The sequence below is a fragment of the Pecten maximus genome, chromosome 11 (assembly GCF_902652985.1).
Source record: "Pecten maximus chromosome 11, xPecMax1.1, whole genome shotgun sequence".
Taxonomy (NCBI): Eukaryota; Metazoa; Mollusca; class Bivalvia; order Pectinida; family Pectinidae; genus Pecten; species Pecten maximus.
Window position 1 is genome coordinate 27,383,446 of NC_047025.1, and position 20,885 is coordinate 27,404,330.

The 20,885-nt window shown below is 36.9% G+C and overlaps 2 protein-coding genes across 2 annotated transcripts; one reads left to right on the plus strand and one right to left on the minus strand.

Moving 5' to 3' along the window:
• Nucleotides 1-4,234: 4,234 nt before the first annotated feature.
• LOC117337980 lies at nt 4,235-13,961 on the minus strand. The gene is made up of 10 exons (XM_033899140.1): nt 11,491-13,961; nt 10,807-10,919; nt 9,658-9,787; nt 9,369-9,480; nt 8,989-9,222; nt 7,996-8,108; nt 7,697-7,820; nt 7,024-7,165; nt 5,906-6,355; nt 4,235-5,448 (listed from the first exon to the last, which is right to left on the minus strand). Exons 1-10 carry the CDS (start codon nt 11,652-11,654, stop codon nt 5,288-5,290), a joined length of 1,743 nt encoding a protein of 580 aa, XP_033755031.1. The 5' UTR covers nt 11,655-13,961; the 3' UTR covers nt 4,235-5,287.
• A 179-nt stretch (nt 13,962-14,140) lies between these two features.
• LOC117337981 (tyrosinase-like protein 1) lies at nt 14,141-18,146 on the plus strand. Its single transcript, XM_033899142.1, has 4 exons — nt 14,141-14,707; nt 15,497-15,881; nt 16,733-16,848; nt 17,249-18,146. Exons 1-4 carry the CDS (start codon nt 14,694-14,696, stop codon nt 18,096-18,098), a joined length of 1,365 nt encoding a protein of 454 aa, XP_033755033.1. The 5' UTR covers nt 14,141-14,693; the 3' UTR covers nt 18,099-18,146.
• The last annotated feature ends 2,739 nt before the right edge of the window (nt 18,147-20,885 follow it).

The following is a 20,885-nucleotide window of genomic DNA, read 5'->3' on the forward strand; positions in this document are numbered from 1 at the left end:
TAACATCATCAATGTGTGTTTCAGCATTGAATGTCGAGATAACTACTGTAGTTTAAAACCTACCAAAATAGAAACTAAACAGGAAGGATGTATCCTTACAGAGAGTCCTACATGTCATTGGAACGTAAATTACATTAATTAATTCGACGTTCATACTATAGCAGTTTGTTTAAAGGGTATTTAAGGCGAGCATTATTTATAACTTAGTTACATTTTTGTTTTTTATATGATTAGCATTTAGCCTAATTAACCCAGCTGTACAACTGGGACTTGTCACTACGCTCGTAAGTAGTCCTCTCTTTACTTACAGTCATCGTAAGGACTGTCTGTCTAACTAATTGTATATGGAGTCTCACTATGAAATTCTCATGAAAACTTTTGATAGGAAACAAAATATCCCAATTCATTTTAAAGATATATGTTTTTGCAAAGTCGCGACGGCAAAATCGAGAAAGTAATTTCGTGTGTTCGCCATCGCGTATACGACATAAACGTCTGGCTAAAGGAGCCTCTGTCAGTCGGCATGGGAAATATACGGTAGGGAAATAGTCGATTCCGAGAGTAAGTAGTAATATTATGATTGAAATGATCGTGCTTTTATTTTATTTTTTAAATCAAATCCTTTCCTGAATAGATGACCCACGTTAATGATAGAGATCCCTTTATAGAAGGTCACCTGGTACGTTATGATGGTAGAGAGCAAGAGTATGATATCGATATCTCTGAGGTGGCCATTTTCCTGCCATATATTTTCCCGCCTGCTATGCTTGCGCGAGTGTAGGACAAAAGCCCCCCCGGACATTAGCCCCCCCGGACATTAGCCCCTAGGACAAAAGCCCCTCCGGACGAAAGCCCCCCCGGACATTAGCCCCCCCGGACAAAAGCCCCTTCATTATAAATTTAGCTGGTATACTTTATATAAATCTGTACTTTTGAAAAACAAAAACTGTATATATACTGCTGTTTTTATCTCTGAAATTTGTAATATACTGCAAATATTGATAATCAAAGAAATGCCTACAAAACATGTTGCTCTGTGTTGTAATTTTAATTTTAGGAATGATTAAAATCAAAGAAACAATATAAAAACAATTTATACCTGTGCAAACATAGAAATTTCACTGTTGATACACATGAAGCCATTAATGATATATTTCCTTCGAGGAGAATACAACATCAATGAAAAACCTACCAAACACCTGTGTAACAGCTTATTGTTTATGTAACAGTAAAATCAATGAAAAACCTACCAAACACCTGTGTAACAGCTTATTGTTTATGTAACAGTTCAAGTAGTTGTTTACATTGCAGAAGCCACTGGTGACTGAAGTCACTTACATATATATGTAGCACTTAATATAACCACTGCTAAAACATATATTGTAATTTAAAAAAAAAATGAATAAATAAAAACATAAAAAAATAAAAAAAATAAATATAATTTTTTTTATGAAGGGGCTTTTGTCCACTTTTTGATTAGTGTGAAGGGGCTAATGTCCGGGGGGGCTTTTGTCCTAGGGGCTAATGTCCGGGGGGGCTAATGTCCGGGGGGGCTTTTGTCCGTACCTCGCTTGCGCATGGTCCTTAGTTCGAAAAGGCAAAATCGCTAAATAATTTCGAGATTTTGTTGTCGGGTTTTCGCGATTTCGACCTTAAGTTGAAATAGCGAGATTGCGAGATGGTCCTAACCAGTCACCATATCTTTAAAATGAATTTTATAAAAATATTTCATTCAAAGTCGATTTTTTGCTGTGTATATAATTTTACATCTAAAAATAAATTTAATAGTGCAAAAAGCATTGATTAATTGAGAAATTGTCATTCGTTGATATTTTAGCCATAGTAAATCACAAATTTTTCGTCAGTTTTTATTTTCACAGGGGTGGCGTACATAGATTTGGCGAGTATCTACGTTCACGTAAGATCAATACCATGTGTTAGGAGATTAACAGTTTACAAACGGATGACCTGTCTATTTGACCGATTTCTCTACTTCGTGTGGCCTTATAGAAGATAGGTTACATTACTATAGCATTGCTTTAATATGAATTTAGAATTTGAGGGAAAATGAAAATTAATTGTTCACCAAATAGATTAATCTGAATACTAAATGTTAAATCATTTTTCTTTCTTCATGAAAAAAACCCCATTTACATTATATTAATATGAATTTAATTTGTTTCGTGATCAACAAGTTGTGTTCCTGACCTGGTTGGACGTCGCCCATCATGAAGTGCCCGCTGGGTTTAAAGCCGTAGTTCGTGTCACCAGAAACACCTAAACCGCTAACAAATACTACATATCGTATAGCAAATCTATAGGCTTGTGTAACTAGTGTGCATTCCTTGGTCATCTCGGTGCCCATAGTTATGGTGCTATTGTCTTGTTTATAAATCAAATGAACTCCTATCATTATTCCAAGTAATGAATTGCTTGAAAAGGAACTTAACTGTGTGGGGGGACCGACAGGTACACGTATCATCTGTCGAATTCAGAGCGACATGAAAACTTACCCGATGTCAAGTTAAATAACGTGTATGGAGTACTTGTTATTGATCTTATAACCACATTTTATTTGATACCTGTCCATATATGGTGTACCCAAAGTATATAAATCTTGATTATCAATTTCAGAATAAAAAAACCCATCCTTGATATTCTATCCTTCTACATAACGAGAATGATTTGGTATACTTTCTTATAATTAACCTGTTTCAATAGAATTTTATAAATGTAGGATGTGTTTAACTGAGTGGTTGTTTTGCTTTTTCTGGCTGGCTCAGATGTATCTGCACAATCTCAATGTCAACCCGATATTATTGTCTTCTAGAAGCCCATGTGATGAAGAATCTAAAACTTATGACAATTTGTTCACAGGTTATGGAAATAAACAAATTTCTTTCGTAAGGTCGATTTTAGATATTGTAAATTTTCAGGTCTCGAGCATATCACTGACGAGTCCTAGAAGGCCAAACAGCTGTGTGATGTCCCTCACATCACTGTCGAATCCTAGAGGGTCAAAAAGCTGTGTGATGTCCCTAACATCATGACGAGTCCTAGAGGGTCAAACAGCTGTGTGATGTCCCTCACATCACTGTCGAATCCTAGAGGGTCAAACAGCTGTGTGATGTCCCTAACATCATGACGAGTCCTAGAGGGTCAAAAAGCTGTATGGTGTCCCTGTCATCACTGGCGAGACCTAGGACAAACAGCTGTATGATGTACTTATCTTCACTGACGAGTTATAAAATGACTTTACATAAGAGCCCAAACAGATGTATGATGTCCCTAACATTACTGACGACTCCTAGAAGGCACAACAGCTGTACGATATCCTTAACATCACTGTCGAATCCTAGAGGGTCAAACAGCTGTGTGATGTCCCTAACATCATGACGAGTCCTAGAGGGTCAAAAAGCTGTATGGTGTCCCTGTCATCACTGGCGAGACCTAGGACAAACAGCTGTATGGTGCCCCTGTCATCACTGGCGAGACCTAGGACAAACAGCTGTTTGTGTCCCTGTCATCACTGGCGAGACCTAGGACAAACAGCTGTATGGTGCCCCTGTCATCACTGGCGAGACCTAGGACAAACAGCTGTTTGTGCCCCAAGCATCACCAAGAGACCTTGGACAAACAGCTGTATGGTGCCCCAAGCATCACCAAGAGACCTAGGACAAACAGCTGTATGGTGCCCCTGTCATCACTGGCGAGACCTAGGACAAACAGCTGTTTGTGCCCCAAGCATCACCAAGAGACCTAGGACAAACAGCTGTTTGTGCCCCAAGCATCACCAAGAGTCCTAGGACAAAAGAGCTCTATGATGTTCTTGTCATCACTGACGAGTCGTAAAAGGACTTAACAACTGTATGATGCAGTTTGATTCATTATTCGGCATCTACTGTATTCCTACATCAAAAATATTTTTTGATGAGTAACGAAAAAGGAAAACTTAAATTTCGATCTTTTCCTGAAGTTTAAAATTTCATTACAGGGGCATCAGATTTTACTCAGTACATGCACCTCCTAAGGTTTAATCTAAGGCTGTGATACTTCTTACTGTTTAAGCGTATTTGTGTCTTTGATTTCATTGTAGACAAGACAATGGTATGAATAGCACATTTAGCTATGCATTTAGCAATACAATATATAACGAAATATGAATTACACTGCATCATAGTTAAAAATATTAAGTTTTTTTTTTTATTACTAAATCATAAGTTGACAAATATAAAAGAGTTAACTAACGATTTTATTGTTAAAACATGTGTAAATAAATTCATCATGACATGATCAAATCTAAATACAAAATATCAATGAGACAGTGAATATTATAATTGACTACAAATTGAGATAGAACTTTTTCTATAAAACTTACCCAAAACAAAAACAAACAAAAAATTGTTTGATTATTTTCAATATACCTGTAAATGCTTTAAAAAAACCCCACATATTTAACCTTATCACAGAAAAAAGGCATTTCTAAAAACGATAGGCATTATGCTTATTAGTGACTTGTACCACAAGAGCCCATCTATAATGCATAAATGTGTATATGTCAAATGTATATCAAATACAAGTATATCACAGAAATCTTGGTTAAAAAATAAAAGTGCAAAAGTCAGAACAATACTGAAAACGTTTTGAATATCTATCAGCAAATTAATCCAAATGTTTCCTGTGACAAAATATTCCTAAGACCGTACATTGTTGTTTCAACATTGGATTGCTTTACAATCATGTCTTTGGAATGCCTTGTCCCACAGAACATTTCATGGAGATTTAATAAGAAAAAATGATATATGTATACATGGCACTTTTTTTCTTCAGAAATAGAAGGAATATGATTTTTTTGATATTCTGAAACTCATTTTTGAACATTTCTCCAAGATTTCTGTTGCTGACCAAACAAGTTTTAAAAACAACTGGCTTCAAAGTAAAAAAAATCGTTCTTGGAACAATGCATCTCATTTCATCTGTCACATCCCCGATTTGTTTCTCAGCTATTATCAACAAACAAGATGGTTAATTGTACAAATTGAAATCCTGATTTCCTCCAAGTCGTGCCAAATTTCACCTTAGATTCAATACTTTTATATTCATGATTTTTGTACTTGCTCTTTCATTTTTTTGCTCTAAGATGCAAATGTTGCCCACAGAAATAAATGACTACTAATTACAGAGTTTTTGAGAATCTTTTTTTCCTGTTGAAGATTTCCAAACTGCCATATTCAGCACACAGGAAATGTGAAGCCAGAGTTTGCTCTAATGATATAAAGTTACATATTTAAAATAAATCCTTCAGAATATTCTTTGCTGTAGGTTTCCATGTTTTCATCTGTCTGATGCTGAAATATCCATATTTGATACTCCCGTAGCTATGTTTGCGGGTGTGGCCATAGGCAATGCCTTCCTCATTTGCCTTATGGGTCTGTACCAGTTTTTGCCCTGCAAATGATTATTGAAAGTAAACATCAAAGACATTAAACATAGGAAAAATACAATAAATTACCATCAATTAAAGTGTATTGTGTTCTAAAGCTGTATTAACTTTGTTTTTGTTTTTTTCCAGTTTGAAGTAATAAAACCCTTGTTACTATGTTTCTGTCAATTACTATAAGTATGCATTTTGCAAGTAGTGTCCAACATAAACTTTATTTACAAAAGTTCTTGGTATCTTGAATCAGGATTTTGTTTACTCAACATATATGCTGGTAGCTTCCTCAGGTCTTCCCATTGCAATTCAAAATAAAATGCACCATGCCCATGGAAAGCATTTTTATTAAATATAATTCTTTCCCATCTCACCCACAAATAATGAACAGAAATACATGTGAATGAGCAAAATAAAGTGCAAGCAGAACCATTCATTCTACACATTCAGTTTACCGATGTTGAAAGTTACCTTTTTTAAAGCGGAGGTAGTCATTATCTGAAGAAGAGTGTGCCACAAGAGCTTTCAGTGGTCGAGACTGTTCCAGGGGTACACCATGGTTTGTGTATTGACCTGCGTCTATCTGGGGTCTGTCCTGTTCCATCATGTTCACAGACACTTGCTCTTCAGCATTATTCACCCATCCTTGCCGAGTTACACAGGGTGGTGGTGCATCACCTTCATCTGAATCTTGGGGTGGTCTAGGGAGTTTCCGTTTCCGTTTTCCCTCATGCTCAACAGGTTCTGGTGAAGTTTTTCTGTTTAGTTCCTGCACAGTAGTAATTTCATCCTGTTTTACAGCTTTCCTTATTTTCTTGGTCTGTCTTGGCTTTCCCACCTCTTGTTTGGAATTTTGGTTGCCAATGTTTCCTCCTACAGTTCTTGCAGGTTTCTTGGCATCCTCATCGGAACAGTTGTCATCTGTTGTTAAACAGGATAAGAGAAAGAATAAAATCACCATAAGAAACTACCCTTAGAATTTAGTTACTTCAATAGACATATTACAGGTTTATGTATAGAGTATCACTGCTTGTTAAGCATTTATTTAATTTTGTTTTATCTTAACTTGTTTAGAAATAAGAATACTAAAATCCAATGACACTGACTCAATAATTAATTGAAATGCAAACAATTATTTACATATATAATTGTTTTCATGTGATATATTTATATACTGTATTATTACATGGTCCACAACTAAAAAACATCACACCATCTTGGATCTACCCTAACATGCAGAAGAGAACATACATGTTGTCTAAATTGAACAGATCCAACACAAGACATCCAAGCAATTGTCATTGGAAAAAGAGAGGACAGCAAGCCTTAACAGCTATCTGATCATAAATGTTTATAGAGGGAGAATGATGACTTTGATATTCACACCTCTTTCAGCAAAATTAAATGAAGAATCTGTCAATTAGGGTTAAGATTTGGTCAGTAGTGGGTAAATTATACAGTTTTGTACAGTCATCAAAAAGCATTGAAAGTCACATTTGAACTAACTTCTCCTATTGGGAACTCTCATCTTTGTGCCTAGAGGTCAGATGGCCTAAAAAAGGCTTCTTATTTTTTTTACCAATAGTTACCATTTGAATCATAGGATGAGGAAGGTGTTGAGCAATTCTCTGTATCCTGTACATCTACAGTTTCTTGAGATTCCAAAATGGGCTTGTAAACTGGTTCTGGAGCTAAAGTTGTCTCTGAAAATCCCAAATTTTTAAGCTGCTCCTGAAAACCATAGAAAATATTCATGTGCAATGTTGCCAAGAGATCATTAAACAGACATACCTTAATTTTAACCTTACAGTATACAAATATATATAAATCCTGAGATTTCAACCCAAAGCTCTCTCTGGGTATGTTACTTGTCAAGCCTCTCTGACAGGGGCTTTAAACATTCCTATGACCCAGAATGAAAAATTAACCCCAGGGTCTTTCCCCTATATCACTAATTAATTTCATAGGAACATACATGTATCATTATCAATCCCCTTTGCCTCTCCATCCCAATATTTAACAGATCCTTTAAATCATAGGATCAGCTGCTAACCTCCAACCTTTCTATTCCAATAAATATCAAGAATCATACATCTTAATATCTCACTTTGTTTTGTGTGTTTTTTCTTTTTTAATTTGACATACATCAATTATGGTGGAAAGGAATTATCACAAAAAATCCTTAAAAATTAACTTTTTTAAAATGTTACACTTGGGTAAATATTGGTTAACATTACATGTATATGGTTTCTGTGAACTTACTGCAATGTCTGGAAATTTGTAGACAATGACATTATCTTTGCTCTTCAGTGACACCTTCTGGACCTCAATGAATGTTGGAGATAGGGAAGACATCAGGTCATATGTTGACTGTTCTTTTTCATTTCTAAACCAAAACATTAAAAACCAATTAAAAATTTAAAACACATGAATAATTGAATTTTTAGTGCAGACTGTAATTATATAGATGAATATGAGCTGTTGTAAGGTTGTAAACTTATAAAATAAGCATGTATTAAGATTGAAAAGTGTGCAGTGGGAAAATGAAAATGAAATCATACCTATTAATCTCCTGTTGGTTCAAGATTCCAACAAATTTGGTCATAGCAGCATTGCTAACTTTTACTCGTTCCTCGTCAAAGCTCTCTATTTCAGCTGCTATCTTTGTCATACCCTGTCATTAAATATACAAAAAACTATAATAAAAGTGTTTACAGCTTTACATTCTCTCTATTAAACAAGAAAATACCATGATATACTCCTTAACAAGTTTCTCATCATTCACTAATATATGTTAGTGTGAATGGGAAGGGACAATATGTTGATGTGATCATATCGGTGAGGAATAGGGGATGGACAAATAAAGTGCTAGTGAGGTCAGTGGGTCATATCAGAAAGGGTAAAAAATTGATGTCAGTGGGTTCAGATGAGAAAGGGGTGATAAACTGATGTCAGTGGGGTCAGATGAGAAAGGGATAATATGATGTCAATTGGATTAGATGATAAAGGGATGCTAAATTTATGTCAGATGAAAAGGCACCAGTATATAGATGTCAGATGAGAAGGGGACAATGTAAATATCAGATTTGGGAAGGGGCTAGTGTATTAATGTCAGATGAGAAGAGAACAGTATATTAATGTCAGATGAGAAGGGGACAGTGTAGATGTCAGATGAAAAGGGGGTCAGTATATTCATGTCAGATGGGAATGGACTGGTGTATTCCTGTCAGATGAGAAGGGGCCTGCTTTATTGATATCTGATGAAAGCTGTCTTTAAGTAACCTTAGCTGTTGACAAGACATTAAACAATAATAAACCAAAATCTGATGAGAATTAAGGTTCTAATATATTGGTGTCTGTGGGTAATCATATACAGGGACCTTCATTGTACTGTTAAATCCTCCTCATATCATACAATATCAGTGAGGATGTTAAGAGGTCTATGTTATTTCATTGAAAATGACAGTGATATATTGAAGCCAAAAGACATTTAAGTGATAGAAGTGATCATATTCTTTAACCATGGCATTAATATATTAAGGATAGAATTTTACCTTTTGAAGGCTTTTTCTACTTTCAGCTTCTTCTATAATAAGTGCCTGGCATTGTTGGAAGGATTTGTTAAGACGATTGATCAAGTCCTTTTCCAGCTCTCTGAGAGTTCTCTGCTCTTTGATGTCACGAGCTGATACTTCTACATCCATACTTATAGTAATCTGCAGTGTGGCTTGAACATTTCTCAGCTTCTTCTGGCAAGTTTCCAGCTGTCCACGTATCTTTGTCAGTGTCTATTTTATAAATAGAACAAATTCTTACCACGTTTATTCACAATCTTTGTTATAATCAATATTATATTCAATAACAAACAAATCTGAAGTAACCACATTTGTTAATTGTAAAAAACAGTAATGGAAATACATTTTTTTTAACTTACCTTTTTCTCCTTTTTTAGAAGTGTGAGTTTACTGGCATGGTCATCACGAAAGTTGGAATACTGCTTCTTCAATTCTTCTGGCTTGGTTTTGGTTGTGGGGGCATCCAACCACCTTAAAAAAAAGAGATACTAGAGAGTACAAAAACCTCATCCAAATAAGGAAAATTCAAACCGACACACTGTACTAAAAAATATTGTCAATGCTCCCAGTTCCTTTGACACTGAAAAAACCAAGTTAAATTTTTCATCAGACCATTTATGACAAGAAAGAAATTTCCCTTAATCTTACCTTTTCATCATTTCATATGGTCCGTCAACTTCACGTAATTTGGTAACCATGTTCTGTTGGAGCAGGACAGAGCTTTTCATGTAAGCCTGGTACTTCTCCGTGAAATTCTCAAACATGGGGTAATTTGATGCTGCGAATAATACAAAACTATGCTCAGAGTGGAACTTAATTTCAATAGTTTTATTTAATACTGTTTTCTCCTTATTTTGCTGAAATTTTAGAAGCTGAATCTCTAATCTTATGTCACTGTTTCTTCAGGACATTACAATCACATCAGACCTGAAAAAATATACATGCATTTCTCATAGCCCTACAGATCCTTGGCTATAGTTTTGTGCCTACCCTAAAGCACTTTGGTCATTTTCAAGGAAGAACTTAAAGTCAAAGTCAAGAATCCTGGTCTATATAACCTTTAAAAAGAAATCCTCACCTTCCCATGGTATTTTTTTTCCTGCCATAATACACATGACATCTATTATTTGTTTAGGCATTGATCAGAGTTTTTTTAGGAAAAAATCTTCAAGTTCACTTCACTGAGACTTAAACAGAAAATTAAATTATAAATTATTTTAAGTGAGACCCTCAAAAAAAGAGTTATCTAAAATACGTATATGTAAAATATTTGAACATAGACTGCATAAATAACAGTTTATAAAAAAAATCACTTGGTGTGTGTAGGATATATCTTTAAGGGAAGCAACTCTGTATGATTTGAAGGATAGTGAGGCTTTTGGATTTTAGACTACAGCTATAGCGCAGTTAGTGACTAATGGCTAGTATATTTTGATATCAAAATATTTCCATTCCTTGGATAGTGGCGAATGCTTGGTTGTTTATTCAAAAGTTTCAAAATATTGAGAAAATGTTGATATAAATTAATGCTATTCTTAAACTGTTACTTTATATCAGACTTTAATAAGTGTATGTAAAATAACTCTTCATGTACAAGGAAATAACATTATTTGGTATTGTCAATATAACTCGAAATCATAAGTTGAAATAAAATGAAACATTAATAAAAGAGAAAGATTTTGTTTCAAGTATGACTTTGATTGAAAATATGTGAAAAAGTCACGACTTCAAGAGTTAAAGAGGGCCTAGATCTATCACTTTTTTTTTTAAAACTTTTGCAATACACAAAGTACTTACCACTTTCATTCAATGATTTCAAAGTAGCATTATTTTGCTTTTCCATAAGTTGCAGTTGGGATGATTCACATCCCAGTCGGTCTTTGACAATGTGCTTAATCTGCACCGCTATGCTGAAATAGTTAAACAATAAATATCCTAGTTATTGAATTTATCAATCCGTTTCCTAATGAGTCATACGTTTTATATTCATGGCCTTCTATTACTTCACGAAGCTATTTGAGAAGTTCGCTTCTCAGAAGTAATAACAATTTTCTGACACAATTTTCTGAGTGGTCAGAGTTTTGCAAATAAAGTAAGAAATCCTAAGTTGAACTCTTTATAAAGGAACCATAGGCCTGGTTAGTCTGGTAGGCCTAATGCTACTGAAATACTGTTGAAAAAATGATGAATTTATCATCTTGTTCAATGATAAGTTTAAATGGGCTAAATTAAAAAAAAAATATATCAATCCACTGAAACGCGATTAAAATATACCACAATGTAGATATGCTTACATAGATCGATCAATCGATAAGGTGTTCAAGACGATGGTGTACACAAATGAAGCAAGTTTTGTAGATAGATAACGTTACTGTACGTAGGATTGATATCTACATTTAGAATCTAAGCTGATTAAGATATTTCTTGTGTCATAGTGAATATCACCTTCAAAAAGTAAACTTAAAGTAACATATTACGTACTCGCGTCCCTTGACGATACTGTCAATTGTTTCTTTTTTCAAAATACGCATTTTACAGTTCATTTTCTTGGGAAGACTTTCAGTCGTCGGCTCCATGGTTGATTCACAAATGGAATATGGCGCCTTAGCAACCCTCCAAAAGTCACGTGGCAATTGCTGCGACATCTATTAACGATATCCACGTAAAAGGGGAGGTAACTCTAAATGACGTCGGGCCTTTGAGACCATGCTACTAAATGGAACTTTTATTTTTGTAAAATGTATATTGTATATACAATACATCAGCTAGAAAGAAATGTGTTTAATTAATTTCTTTAATTATTTCGCGTGCGCATATATACATTTTCGATTTTAAGTATGTAAAACTGGTGGACAACGCCTAGGGTCAATAATCATCTCAAATTTTGTTTTGTTCCCCCACAAAACATTAAGTAATTAAATAACACGGTAATATATTATCTATACAAAATGGAGGCAATCCTAAGTTCAAATATTATCACGACAACATCTAACCATACATATGTGACATTTATCTAATATAGAGATCTATATTTCCTTTCCAATTAATTACATATATTTGTGTGTGGGAATTTAAAAGAAAAAAGTGATACCTATAAATACAGATATCTTTACTAAAAATATAGCCCCGTTTGAGTTTTCCCCCATTTAAACTAAGATATTTTGTATTTTACAAACCGATATTTGTGTTTCTGACATTGTTACAGATCACTGTAAATGAAAAATGAATGCTTTTAATTAAGATACAGATATCTGAAGGGCATGCCATGGACATAATCAGCCACTTTGCGCATGCATTGAATTTTGTTCGCTGTTAAAATGTAGCATAGCATGCAAAATACAAGCAGGAATGTACCTAGAGATGTAATATGTTAGTATGCAAGTATAGTGTACATATTTTCAATGTTTTTGTATATATATATATACATGACATGTATATGTAAATCAAATGTTTCAGACATATCTAGTTTTTGTTTGTAGTTATCTGAATCTGGTAAAATTGCCATGCAGAATACAGGCGATTGGATCTTGATCAAATCTGGCATCCACATCAAGTCTTATATAAGGTCTAACAGAAATTATCTCAACTGGTGCTCACATTACCTGTAGTATAAGAGTCTACGTAGAACATCCACAGCCTAGGTGAGTGCGGACATGTACTTAAGTGACATTTTCGTGCTGCACAGCATGCTTAGGGTGATTGGATTTTGACCAAATTTAGTATGGGGCATTAAGTCATCTAAGAAATTATCTCAATTCGGTGCTCAAATGACCCATAGCATAAAAGTCTCAGTAGATTCAATTGAATTTTGATCAACTAGTGACTTTATTTGAGTCAAAGAAAATGTTTTTACATTGTGCATATGAACATCTTACTAAATAGACGTCATACACCTATTGAACCATTGTAAAGCCATGTGTACCTTAAGATGCACCATAAAAATGTCAATACTAGATATATCTTATTATGCGTGTATATAGGTATTTTATATGCTTATAATGGACGCAGCTCGCGCGCGTCCTTCCTCTAACTGACCACTGAATGACATTTTATGTTAATCAATGTTACGGCGATCACGCAACATGCACGATACTTAAATCCTCATCCAATAGAAAGCGATGAGCTAATAAAACAGTGATAACAAAAATTACAAAACAACAATAAAAAGGGGGAGTTTTTAGATAGTATATAACAACACATGGAAACGTGGAGGAGGGAGATAAAACGAACATATTATTTCGAGTTTATGCTTAAAAGTGACATTGCTTATTTTGTGATCCTGGTACCTATACAGTGTTCATTAGGTCAGGAAAATTGCCATCTGACAATACTTTCGTGACCACCTCGACGGAATCGAAATTTGAGTACGTTTGAAGACAGTGACCTGATGGTTTTCGCCTGTGATAAGTGTAATTTGTGCACATTGTTGCACCAGGACCTGGTAATTTTCACCTGTGACAGTGTGGTTTATGTATGTTATTTCACAGGGACCTGTGGATCTTCACTTTTTATGGTGATCTGTGTAACTTTTGTAAGTTGTCACACAGGGACCTGAACATTCTCGCATTTGATCAGCGCAGTTTGTGTAAGAGGGATCTTGCAATATACAACTGGTAAGTGCAGTTCAGGTACATTGTAGCACAGGGTTCTGAGGAGTCTTGCTTGTGATAAGTATATTTTGTATAAAATGTATCACAGAGACACGAGAACTAAAACCTTTTGATTCTGCCCTGTGAAGAATTCCGTTTGTGTAGTTCATCTATAAAGTTTGATAAAGTTTTACTTTCGTATGACCTCTTTCGATTGTTCATGGTTGCCACACAGGGACATGAGAAGCTTCGCCTGGACATGAAATGTCTGTGCTGTGTTGTAACCAGGCAAATTAGAGTTTCTACACTTTTCGCATAATTAGTCATGGCAACCAGACTAAAATCTCTATTTCCATGAGATTTCATATAATTATATCATAATCTATCAACTTGGCTTTGTTTATGACACACAAATACGATACTCTAATTGTATTAATTAATTTTTATGAAATAGTTTGTCATTAAGATGTAATGCTTACGATGTAATTTATTTCATCGATAGCATAGTTAAAGTTAAAATGAATCCGAGAACAAAACATTTCAAGGGAGACAAAAAAAATAAGATCATATTAATGTGACAACACAGATACACGTAGAAAGCTGACTTAGCTCATTATCGTTAGAGAGAAAAAATCGCATTATATCGCAAATGTATATCGTCATAACTCGAACCTGTCGTTACAAAGTTAAACTTTCATGTGACAACGCGAAACCAACATGTTTTAATGCGACATTTTCGAGGTATAACGTATATACGTTGACCATCTGCAATGGCGAACCTACTTCAAACGCTCAAAGTGCTAAGTGACCGCAGTGACCATCTTATAGGTTATATGTTAACGATGTACTGGTCTTTTTTTTTCTCTCTTTTGCTTCAGCCATACAGACATACCTTCCTCGTCCATTAACATAATGGTCATCCATTACGATTGAACAAGGCATGTAGTCAGTTGTTTTCCCCGCACACAATAAAAAATATCAAACACATAGAAACAAAACTACTGTACGGTTCCTAATAGATAGGTCGAGTTCCGGCCGTCGTTAAGCAGTGTCCATTCGACCGGACAAAAGGCTGAAGCAGCGGTCAGAAGGAGCATGAGGACTGGAAGGTAAGCCGCTGTTCTAAAAATCAAATAATTTTGATAACATTCCTTTTAAAATTGAATCTTTAAATTTAATGAAAAAATGCACCAGAAAAAGTTGGGCATAAAAATATTGTTTTTTTTCTTCCATATTTGATCTAAATTTTAGTACCTTAGTCTAATTGCTAAATGCATTAACCTTTATGACTACTTTAACAAAACATTGGCTTTCAACACGAAGAAGGCTTAAAATCCATTATCTAAGCCCTTTGGTTGCCTATTACATCTGACTTAAACTCAATATGACGTCGTCAGTTGTTTGCAAATGTATACAACTCAGCAGTGGGAGGCATTTTAGATCAATTTAGAAATAGATAGACTACAGCAAAATTAATGCCGAAGGACCATTAACAGTAGTTCTGACTTGCGATTTTAAAAATTACGTTTTGTGATTCGTTTTGTCATTCGGTATAATTTAAATTTATAATTAATATACAAAGTAGTCAGAATCATTCAGACTAAGTATAATTTTGCTTAGATATAGCTAAGCAAACTAGCATTTAAAAATTGGAACAGTAAAATCATAAGAGAAATAAATAAATGTAAACAGTGTTATTTCTAAAGTAGTTAAGTACAAAAAAGCAACATTTTTCATTAAGATATATCTAGAATCTATTTCCTTGTTAATTACATTTATATTTATAAAAAATATTACACCATAATTTAACACATTTAAGTGATGTTTAGGCTGGTGTTCGTTGTTGTTTCTTATATTATTGTGGTTGTTGTTTTAATTTTGATTTATATTTGTATCAGTATGCAGTGGCTTCTGGTTATCACCGTGGCAGTGTGTGCATGTACAGCTATTGTCAAGGCAACTGTGAATACGCATTCATCGACTCTGTATGACAAATGCTTATACAACCAATCAGTTGTCAGTTTAGATTTACCGCCGCTTGCACTTCGACGTGAATGCATAGAACTGTTTTCATTGGACATTACAAATAATTTGTCAACGTACAACATAACATCAGATGAATCTTTATACATCGAGTCATTACTACGGAAAGTCATATCAGACATATCGCCTGGACATCGTGGAAAGCGCCAAATAAATCGATGGAACAGACGAGAAGTGCGAACTTTGTCACCAAGAGAATGGCGAAGGTTCACAACACGTCTAAATGTTCTAAAACGTCAGGTTTGTTTCTACCTTTGATACATATATATTAATGTAGTAATACTTTGGCAAAGTGAATCTCGACTACGTGTAAGTTACATGTACTTTATACACAGTGAAATAGGGGTTTGCAGAATGGTACAATATTTAAAATATTGGGCCGGCGACTTCTCTGTGTTCATATCAGTACGATAGCTGCTGTTTGGTTTCTGCATTATCGTAAATTCACTTTGCATGGCCGACGAACATCTTGTTTAATAGCCCGAGTTTCCTCTGGCCCTGACACCATGTCTGGTGTAGGGCCACCAGACATGGTGTCAGGGCAAGAGGAAACTCGGGCTACTTGTTTAATTAAACAAGAATGATATTGCCCATGAAAACTGTATCGACAGAAGAGACCAAAGCTGCGTTTATCAGGTGTCAGTTCTCTGACCTTCCAAGGGGAAGGGGAGAGGGAGCAGGTATGGTAGTTAATATTCATAACTGTTTTCTTTCATCTGTAGCATGCTTAGTTGAGGGAAAGAATGTACGTATTTCAATGCCGTAGACAACAGACCCATTAATCTCCCCGAACAACACGAAGAAGACTTCAAAATCCATTCTCTAATCCCCCTTTTTTTTGCTAATTGCATTTGAATTAAAATTAGTCTAATGTTGCCAGTTGTACATGCATAAACAAATATAAGGCTACTATGACTACTTCAACAATACGCTGGCTTTCAACACGAATACGGCTTCAAACTTCATTCTCACTTATTCACCGAAATTGTTGCTGTCGGTTGTATGATTTGTTCTCCGTTTTGTTTCTCGTTACAACATGTATATACTTTTCCTTGTTTGTTATAATCCAAGTTTCGACATTCTGGTTACAGAGACTTGGCAATAGTAACCGGTATGATGCCATAGCGAACGTCCACAGAGGAGCCGTGCTGAACTCAGCACACGGCGGGCCTAATTTCCTCGGCTGGCACAGGGTCTACCTTCTAATGTAAGTCCAGCCATCTAATGAACTGTGATGCGGTTTGTTAGCGAGAAGGGTTTTATAGCAATGGAGTGTAAAGTGGTGGGTATTAGGACCAATCGTAGAAGTAAATAGGCCATCGACAGCTTAATTGATAGGTATTCGTACACGTTCCTCTTTTGATATTAGGTATGTATAATGAGGTTTACCTATCCGACCACGTGGGTTTTCTTTGGATATTATGGTTGGCTTTAAATAATCTACCACAACAAGAGCGATCAGTTGATATAACTCGTTGCACACATATTGGGATACAATAAAGTTTATTTTTTGTCACTGTGTCGTCATTTCCCCCCTTGACGTTGTTACTCGTCATGAACTCTATATGAACAGCGTTGTCCATTACTAAGCAGGTTTCCGTTTTCAGACTCGAAGCGGCTACTCAATATCCGACGCCATATTGGGACTCCTCACTGGATTTCCACATGTCCGATCCGACTCAGTCTGTGCTATGGTCTGGCGAATTCTTTGGAACAGGATTTGGAACAGTAGACGATGGACCATTTGCAAGTTGGATCACGCCGAGCGGAATTTCGTTAGTCCGAAATATAGGCAACGCCGGGAGTCTGATATCACAAGATGGCGTCCGTAACGTGCTCAGTCGCACGCGCCATCGAGAGATCGTCGAGCCAAGTCCTAACCCATTGTTTAGTTTGGAGGCGTACCACAACGGACCACACGTATGGGTAGACGGCCAGTTGTCGTCACCCATGACGGCCGCACAAGACCCGATCTTCTTTCTGCATCATGCGTTTATCGATTACATATGGGAGTTGTTCCGGACTCGCCAAAGAAGGATCGGGATTATGTCGGCCTTCGATTACCCAAGAGTTCAGAACCCGCTTCACCGGCCGGGACGGATAATGGATGGATGGCCGTTTATCCGAGGACTAAGGAACATCGATGGCTTCAATGAACGCTTTGCTAGAATGACGTCATACTCTCGTTCACCAACTTGTGCAAGATGTTATAATCCAACATGGCCGTTTCCGGTTTTACAGTGTGACGTTGGGAATCGACGATGTATTTCTGCACCAGTTCCGCCCCAGGATACGGTAGCATTTGCTAGCGCCATGAATAGAGGGAACCAAGTAGCCCGAGCTAGGTCGAGCGTGGAAAGAATAGGCCCCTTGCCAATAGGAGGGAAGTTTGAGTCAGTGTTTACCGACGCCAGGGTTAGGGGTGATACTCTACCATACGGTCCTGTGAATAACTAACTCTATGTATATTGTACTTGTTCGCATTAAAAAATATCATAAAAAGTGTGAAGCTGATTTGTCGTAATCATAAGAGGGGTGTAAGGCTTTAAGGATGTATGAGGTTTAAAGGTGGGAAGGGGGCGTCGGGCTAATGCAACTTCAGCTGAAGATTCGATGTTCGTGGTTCGATACCTACTCGGGGCAGTTTGTGTTTCTTAAGAAGCTGAGATCACGGACTGCCTTGTGCTGTTGTGGTTATGTCTTTGGGCAATTTGACTTCCAGCATGTTGTTCAATGATGTTAACACACGTTCCCAAAAGGAGTAAAATAACCATCTAGTAGCAAGCAATACATCTTTGCACCGTGGAATGCATTCGCTTCAAGAATAACTCAATACAGTAGGGTTATCATTAGGGCCATCATTAGGTCATCGGTAGGGCATAACAGAAGGGCATATCAATACGGTCATTAGTAAGCTTAACAAAAGGGGCAACCTTATGGCACACTGGCGTGGTTATCTGTACGGGATAACAGAAGGGCATAACAATAGAATTATCAGGCCTGGCGGTACGGTCGTTAGTAGGCAATAATGGTACGGCCACCAGTAGGCTATAACGGTACGGTCACCAGTAGGCCGTAACGGTGTGGTCATGAGTAGGTCGTTACGTTACGGTCACCAGTAGGCCATAATGGTGCGGTCACCAGTAGTAGGCCATGCCGGTACGGTCATCAGTAGGCCATGCCGGTACGGTCATCAGTAGGCATTGACGGTACGGTCACCAGTAGGCTATAACGGTACGGTCATCAGTAGGCCATGCCGGTACGGTCACCAGTAGGCTATAATGGTACGGCCACCAGTAGGCTATAACGGTACGGTCAACAGTAGGCCATGACGGTACGGTCACCAGTAGGCCATAACGGTACGGTCACCAGTAGGCCATAATGGTACGGTCACCAGTAGGCCATAACGATACGGTCACCAGTAGGCCATAACGATACGGTCATCATTAGGCTATAACGATACGGTCATCATTAGGCTATAACGGTACGGTCATCAGTAGGCCATGCCGGTACGGTCATCAGTAGGCCTTGACGGACCGGTCATCAGTAGGTCTTGACGGTATGGTCATCAGTAGGCCATAAGGGCAGGGTTATCAATATGATAAAACAGTCGGGTTATCGGTAGGCTATAACGGTACGGTCATCAGTAGGCTATAACGGTACGGTCACCAGTAGGCTATAACTGTGCGGTCATCAGTAGGCCATGACGGTACGGTCACCAGTAGGCCATAATGGTACGGTCACCAGTAGGCTATAACGGTGCGGTCATCAGTAGGCCGTAACGGTACGGTCATCAGTAGGCCGTAACGGTGTGGTCATGAGTAGGTCGTAACGTTACGGTCGGTAGTAGGGCTTAACAATAAGGGCATGGGTACATGTATGGCACAATAGCATGCTAATAAGTACGGGATAATAGCGGGCATAAGGGTATGGTTATAAGTAGGACATAACAGTAAGGTTACCAGTAGGCTATAACGGTAGGGTTATCAATAGGGCTTATCAGTAATATCACCATTGGATAACGGTAGGGTTATCAGTAGTGTTGTCATTGGATAACGATAGGGTTACCAATAGGGCTTATAAGTAGTGTTACCATTGGATAACGGTAGGGTTATCAATAGGGCTTATCAGTAATATCACCATTGGATAACGGTAGGGTTATCAGTAGTGTTGTCATTGGATAACGGTAGGGTTATCAATAGGGCTTATCAGTAATATCACCATTGGATAACGGTAGGGTTATCAGTAGTGTTGTCATTAGATAACGGTAGGGTTATCAATAGGGCTTATAAGTAGTGTTGTCATTAGATAACGGTAGGGTTATCAATAGGGCTTATCAGTATAGTGTTGTCATTAGATAACGGTAGGGTTATCAATAGGGCTTATAAGTAGTGTTACCATTGGATAACGGTAGGGTTATCAAAAGGGCTTATCAGTAATGTTACCATTGGATAACGGTAGGGTTATAAGTAGTGTTGTCATTAGATAACGGTAGGGTTATCAATAGGGCTTATCAGTATAGTGTTGTCATTGGATAACGGTAGGGTTATCAATAGGGCTTATAAGTAGTGTTACCATTGGATAACGGTAGGGTTATCAAAAGGGCTTATCAGTAATGTTACCATTGGATAACGGTAGGGTTATAAGTAGTGTTGCCATTGGATAACGGTAGGGTTATCAATAGGGGTTATCAGTAGTGTTGTCATTGGATAACGGTAGGGTTATCAATAGGGCTTATCAGTAGTGTTACCATTGGATATAACTGTAGGGTTATCCATAGGGCTTATCAGTAGTGTTGCCATTGGATAACGGTAGGGTTATCGATAGGGCTTATTAGTATAGTGTTGCCATTGGATAACGGTAGGGTTATCAATAGGGCTTATTAGTATAGTGTTGCCATTGGATAACGGTAGGGTTATCAATAGCGCTTATCAGTAGTGTTACCATTGGATAACGGTAGGGTTATCAATAGGGCTTATCAGTAGTGTTACCATTGGATAACGGTATATCAGTAGTGGATACAGTAGGGTTATCAGTAGTGGATAACAGTTGGGATATCAGTACGGGTCGTAGTAGGGTTATCAGTAGAGGATAACAGTAGGGTTATCAGTAGAGGATAACAGTAGAATTATCAGTAGTGGATAACAGTAGGGTCCTCAATAGAGGATAACAGTTGGATAATCAATAGAGGATAACAGTAGGGTTATCAGTAGTGGATAACAGTAGGGTTATCAGTAGTGGATA